The following is a 6177-nucleotide window of genomic DNA, read 5'->3' as shown; positions in this document are numbered from 1 at the left end:
TCATTATGTGTAGGTTTGAAAGGTTGGAAATGCTGGGGGGCTTCTGGCCTCCCTGTGTGGGTTAGAGAAGGGTACTGGGGGCAGCAGGAAGGAGAGGGCAGGCCCTTTTTCTACCGAAGGCGTCTGTGTTCTTCTTTGCCCATGCATTCATGTTAGAGAAACTGACTGACTCAAGGAAGGCCAGCATCTGCCTGGGATGTGGATCTTGGTGGTCCTCATCCTTGAGTTCAGCTTCTGAGGATTCAATGTAACCCTGGAAGGGGGCGTGTCCTATAGTCTGTAACTGATGATCTCTTCTCAGAAGCATCTGTAAGCCATTGTCAGATCTCTCTCTCTCTCTCTCTCTCTCTCTCTCTCTCTCTCTCACCTCTGATGTCCTTTTTCTTTTTAGCTACCATGTCTAATACTTCTTTTGGAAGGTGGGTGTTGCTTGGATGTTGTAGGCTTGACTTAATTATAAAAGTAACAACTTACATACTTCACTGAATTACACAGTAACCCATGACACAGAAGTAGCTGTTTTACACAAGGGGAAAACAGACAGAAGTAATTTTAATTAGTAACTAGCTAGTTGGATCAAACCCACACCTGCCTGTATTCACAGCTCAGGACTCTTATTTTCAAAATTTACTTTTTATTTATTAGTTTATCTGTATTTAAGTTTTTCCTGCACATATGTCCTTGTAAGTGTGTGCCTGGGGTCCTCAGAAGGAAGACAAGGGCATCAGACTGGAACAGCTGATTTAAGCCACTACTCTGATTTGTATACTTGTTAACATAGTTACAAAGTAAAGGGTCTAGAATCTGTATGGTTTCTTTTTATCTTCGCACTTATTTTATGTATGAGTACTCTATCTGCATGTACACCTGCATACCAGAAGAGGGCATCAGATCCCATTACAGATGTCTGTGAGCTACCATGTGGTTGTTGATAATTGAACTCAGGACCTTGGGAAGAGCTGTCAAGTGCTCTTAACTACTGCGCTGTCTCTCCAGCCTCAGCTGATTTTTTTGTTTTTGTTTTTGTTTTTGTTTTTCGAGACAGGGTTTCTCAGTCTAACCTTGGCTGTCCTGGAACTCACTCTGTAGACCAGAATTCAGAAATCCACCTGCCTCTGCCTCCCAAGTGCTGGGATTGAAGGCGTGCGCCACCACTGCCTGGCGTCTCAGCTTATTTATTTATAAAAATTATTTTATTTATATGGGTGTTTTGCCTGTATGCACACATGGCCTGATGCCTGTAGATGCCAGAAGAGGGATCTGTCTCCCTGGAACTGGAGGCACAACCAGTTTTGAAATACCGTGTTCATGCCGGGAATTTTGTTCTTAACTGTAAAGCCTTCTCTCTAGCCCTTTGCTCAACTGATTTAATGGACTTTGGGCAGTGACATCACTCAAGAACCACCAGGTTCTGAGACTGTTCTTGGAGTCATGGACTCAAGAACATACCAGCATCGGACAACCCACGACCTAGTCTTTTGCCCAAGATGACTGCAGTTTCGAGGACAGTCCACTAGAGGTGGCAGCGCCACGACAGCTATGCCTCTCTTTCCCCCTCTCCCCTCGTTTGTCTGCCTAGAAGAAAAGCCCGCCTCCTGACCCATAAGGCCACGGGGCCGGAAGTCTCCCTCTCTCTTCCTGTTCTCCACCATGGCGGTGAGTAGGCGAGAGTTGGCTTTGCCTCGCTTTCATCCGTCTCCATCCGCAGTCGGCGGAGCCCAGGGCGGCTGTCTCGCGGGTGGCCGGAGGAGGACGGAGCCCGCGAGGCTGTTGGCATTAAGCCCGGCGGGACTGGGCGGCCGTGGGGCACCCCCGCCGCATCGCCGCCCATCCTAAGAATGGGGCTCAGGTCTGCAGCCCCGAGGGCCCAGACGCAGTGTCTGGGGGCTGCCGGAAGTGCGAGCGCGACGTGCGGAGGTCCACGGCGGGGCCAAGGGGACACTTGCAGCTTGTGTGGTGCTGGGGAGTTTCTGCGAGTCCTACTCGCAGGACCCGTGCTAGCTTGGGAAGGGGGACGGCATGGCGCAGAGGCCGGTACTTCCTGTAGTTTTGATTAGGGTTACATTGTATACTTTCTACGATCTCTAGTGTCTGTTCCCTACTCGTGGATCCGCTTGGGATTCAGGCTCTCTCTCTGTGTTCGTTCTCTTCCAAACGCGGAGACCTTGGTGGTCCCGAGGGCTTAGGCGGGATCCGGGACGATAGAAGTCAGAGCGGAGAAGACCTTGGCTGTTTCTCGTCTCTGACGGGGCGGGAGGGTGTTGATGGCTGTGTCCCTCTTCGCAGCAAGATCAAGGGGAAAAGGAGAACCCCATGCGGGAACTGCGCATCCGCAAGCTCTGCCTCAATATCTGCGTCGGGGAGAGCGGAGACAGACTGACCCGGGCAGCCAAGGTGTTGGAGCAGCTCACAGGCCAGACCCCGGTGTTCTCCAAAGGTGAGTGGCGGTGGGCTGACCAGAGAGGAGTGGATCTGGAAAGCTTGCTTCATCTGACCGGAGCACGGGTGCAAATGGACTTATAACGTGAGCTGTCGTGGGCCTGGTTGACAGCTAAGAACAGGGTTAATACCGTACACTGTTGGCATGAGGTCCTATCCATGCTTTTATTTGTATTTGTGTGTGTGTGCATGGGTACTCTGTTTGCATGCATGCCCACATGACAGAAGAGGGAATCAGATCCCGTTTCTGTTGGTTGTGAACAACCGTGTAGGTCCTCAGAACCTGTTAAACCTCTGAGCCATCTTTCCAACACCCCCCCACCAGTGCTTCTTAACTTCTGGCTCTGCCTCAACTCACTTAAAATGAATTGTGATTCCCTTGTTTGGCCACATGACAGGAGTTACCTTGCTAGAAACATGGAGTCTGTTGCTAGTGTGGTTGTGGGTGGTCTGTGATTGGGTTTGGATACTGTTTCTTAGGACCACAGTCAGCATTTTGAAAACACTGGCTTTTGTCAGTTTTAGTCTCCCAATTAGAGCATAATCATTGGTTGGGCCTGATAGCCCACAACTGTAACCCCATTACCCAGGCTGAAGCAGGAGGATTGCTGCCAGTTCAAGGCCAGCCTGGGCTACATTTGAGATTTTTCTCTCTCAAGGAATGTAACAGTCTTGCTAACCTGTGTCTGTTACTATGGCCATGCTGTTTGAGGTTCTTAGTATGGCTGGGTAAATTAGAGATGGAAAGCTCTGTTTTCTGTGTTGTGGACGATGTTGACTGACACGCTAGATGCCGTGCAATGGAAATAAGACATTACCTGCCTCTTGTGTCCCCGTCCTGCAGCTAGATACACTGTCAGGTCCTTTGGCATCCGGAGAAATGAGAAGATTGCTGTTCACTGCACAGTCCGCGGAGCCAAGGCAGAGGAAATTCTGGAGAAAGGCCTGAAGGTGAGGCTGGTGGGGTGGAGGCTGCTGCATTGTCAGAGATGGGCTATATATACACACATACAGTGCCTTGGCGTTTCAGAGATGACTGTTCCTGGATTTCTGTCCTTGGGATTTTCTCTGCTCTTTGGAAGTGGGGATCGTTTGATGGCATTTGTAGCTGGGGCATGACTTGGTTAGGGGAGGGATACCTGTGCTCCTAGCTAGGACTCACAGAGTTTTGGTTTTGCTCTGGGCCTACTGGGTGTTGATCTGAGCTCATGTTGGGCTACTTGAACATGATGGATAGCATGGTCACTTCTGTGTCCATTCAGGTGCGGGAGTATGAGTTGCGGAAAAATAACTTCTCGGATACTGGAAACTTTGGTTTTGGAATTCAAGAACACATTGACCTGGGCATCAAATACGACCCAAGCATTGGGATCTACGGCCTGGACTTCTATGTGGTATGTGGACTTCTCAGTCCCAAGCTGCCTGTGGGGAGAGGTGGCTCCTCTGTCGACGTCCACACATGCTGTCCTGCTGTTGGGATGGGGAGCTGGGTTGAAGTCTCGTGTCTTGTCTGCCTGTGTGTCCCCCTCAGAAAAGGGCCTTGTAGCAAGTGTAGAGGTTCCGGGGTTTATTCCCTGCCGTTGCAAAGCTCTCTGGGTCATCCTGGGCTGCATTTGCCCTTCGAATTTGCTTCCCTGTCTCCACTCATCTCCTTAGCCTGGGGCACAGGAGTTCTGTGAGGAAGTCATGGAAATGTGGGGGGTGCAGACTGCTCAAATGGGGATTGTCATGTGGGAATGGCCGTTATCATAGTGGAAAGCGCTTTGGGGGGGTATGCTGCTTTTGGCGACTTAAATTTTTCCACATTGCACATGTAAGTTTTTGTTTTGAGGCAGGGTCTTTGATTTACAGCCTAAGCTGGCCTTGAACTCCCTGCATGTATATCTGCACCATGTGTGTGCCTGGTGCCTGTGGAGGCCAGAAGAGAGAGGACAAGGGAATCACATACTGGAATTGGGACTGGAGTTACAAGGATAGAGACCAGTTGAGGAGGAAGCCTGCGGGGCATGTGTGTGTACTGCCTGGTGTGTTGTCTGGGTAGCTAATGACAGTTCTGTCCAGCTGAGGTACTAGTCTTGATGACTTGAAGGTCAGTCTGTAAAGTGTGAGTCTTGTCTGTTCACTGTTGAGCCAACTCTGAGCTGGCTGGGTGACTGTTGGTTATTCTGGCACAGGTGCTGGGTAGGCCAGGGTTCAGCATCGCAGACAAGAAGCGCAGAACAGGCTGCATTGGGGCCAAACACAGAATCAGCAAGGAGGAGGCCATGCGCTGGTTCCAGCAGAAGGTAAAGCCGATTGTCCCACGTGAGCTGGTGCTCTGTGGTGCTGGGGACTGGTGTTGGGATGGGAGCTCTGCAGGTACAGTGCTGTTTGGTGGGTAGCTTGTATAAAGATGGAATATCTGGGCATTTTGGTAAATGCCTCCTAGGGTTGGTGTTTGAAAAGGTCTTGAGTGTAGGTATCTGGAGTCAGAATTCTCAGACGTTAGTCTTTGTTGCAGTTCTTGCTCTGACCTTGTTCTGAAAACATGCAATTTCTTCTCTTTCAGTACGATGGAATCATCCTTCCTGGAAAATAAACTTGATCCAAAAAGCTAATAAAATTTTCTCAGAAATGCATGTTACAGTTGTGTGTTTGTGAAAGGCGCGTGGCCTCATTCAGATCCTGGGACCACAAGCACTTAAAGAAAGCCTCGATGAGAATTGCTGGTGGCGGCGGCAGCCTGCGTCCTGGACTCCAGTGTCTCCCCACAGCTGAGACTGAGCATTGAGTGCCCTGTGGGTGGGCTGTGGTGCAGAGGTCCTTTAAGTGGGTTTTGAGAGGTATTGGGTTGGTTAGGGTTTGGATTTGGTTGTAATTAAGGGCTGGGACAATGTCCCAGTCCCAGCAGGTGTCCCTTGTTTGTGACTTGGTGTGTGGTGAAGGGACCACAGCTTCTGGTGTGGTGGTAAAGACTATTTTGGCTTTGTTCATAGTTGAGTTGCATTTAAAATGACACAGTTGGGAGGGAGGCCTTGTTAGGAAGGAAGTCTCACAGGCAAATTGTCGGATTAGTCCTCCCTTGATTAGCTATGGTAACCTGGAGCAGATCTGTCTCTTTCACGGAAGCAATCATCAGACAACTACTAGGCGTGTGAGCACTTGAATTTTTTTTTGTGTGTTTTGTTCGTGGAATCCTAACACATTAAAACTTGGCTTGTTTTGGTGTGAAGAATCCTGTCACTAGTGATCAAAGCCATTATTTTGGGGACTGTGTAAGTGGCACAGTAGGTAACAGTGTGAGCTTGAGACCTAAATTCAAATTTAATCGCCATTACTCATAAAGGGTTCTTGCCAGCCAGCCTAGCCTAATGGGGAGTACCACGTCCTGGTGTGATGTTCTGCCAGAAACTAGGTTGCTGCCTTCCATGGAGCAAACACACACAAGCCACCATTTATTTAAGCTGTTTCCATCTGTGTGTTCAACACTTGTTTTGAGATGGTCTCTCATCTCTGACTGTCCTATCTTTGGTGTGTCCAAGAACTCCTTGGTCACACCAGGATGCAGAATCCTGGCCCTCTGCCTCCTAAGCCCCTCTGCTTAGGGGCTAAAGGCACACAGGGCCATGCCCAACTCTCTTAAATTTACTTTAATTCAACTTTGTGTGTGCTTGGATGTTTTGCATGTGGGCCTGTACTTGCTACCAGTGAAGGCCAGAGTAAGGCAGATGGCATCTGACCCACCCACAACTGGGTTGC

The 6177-nt window shown here is 49.6% G+C and overlaps 1 protein-coding gene across 2 annotated transcripts; it reads left to right on the top strand.

The window, feature by feature from the left end:
* Positions 1 to 1610: 1610 nt before the first annotated feature.
* Rpl11 (ribosomal protein L11) lies at positions 1611 to 5650 on the top strand. Of its 2 annotated transcripts, none has more exons than NM_025919.3 (6): positions 1611 to 1656; positions 2287 to 2437; positions 3284 to 3390; positions 3702 to 3833; positions 4614 to 4724; positions 4988 to 5650. In NM_025919.3, exons 1-6 carry the CDS (start codon positions 1651 to 1653, stop codon positions 5015 to 5017), a joined length of 537 nt encoding a protein of 178 aa, NP_080195.1. In that variant the 5' UTR covers positions 1611 to 1650; the 3' UTR covers positions 5018 to 5650. The 2 variants fall into 2 exon arrangements, with proteins under 2 accessions (NP_080195.1, XP_006539175.1); XM_006539112.3 differs by having other exon boundaries at positions 1648 to 2034; positions 4988 to 5057.
* The last annotated feature ends 527 nt before the right edge of the window (positions 5651 to 6177 follow it).

The sequence above is a fragment of the Mus musculus genome, chromosome 4 (assembly GCF_000001635.26).
Source record: "Mus musculus strain C57BL/6J chromosome 4, GRCm38.p6 C57BL/6J".
Taxonomy (NCBI): domain Eukaryota; kingdom Metazoa; phylum Chordata; class Mammalia; order Rodentia; family Muridae; genus Mus; species Mus musculus.
Note: the sequence above shows the minus strand (reverse complement) of the source record. Positions and strands in the feature narration are given on the sequence as shown.

What these genes read in the sequence shown, in the direction of transcription:
- Rpl11 (XM_006539112.3), top strand. An exon ending in GACCCCGGTGTTCTCCAAAG is followed by an intron (nt 2,438 to 3,283) that starts GTGAGTGGCGGT and finishes CCCGTCCTGCAG; the next exon opens with CTAGATACACTGTCAGGTCC. An exon ending in ACGGCCTGGACTTCTATGTG is followed by an intron (nt 3,834 to 4,613) that starts GTATGTGGACTT and finishes ATTCTGGCACAG; the next exon opens with GTGCTGGGTAGGCCAGGGTT.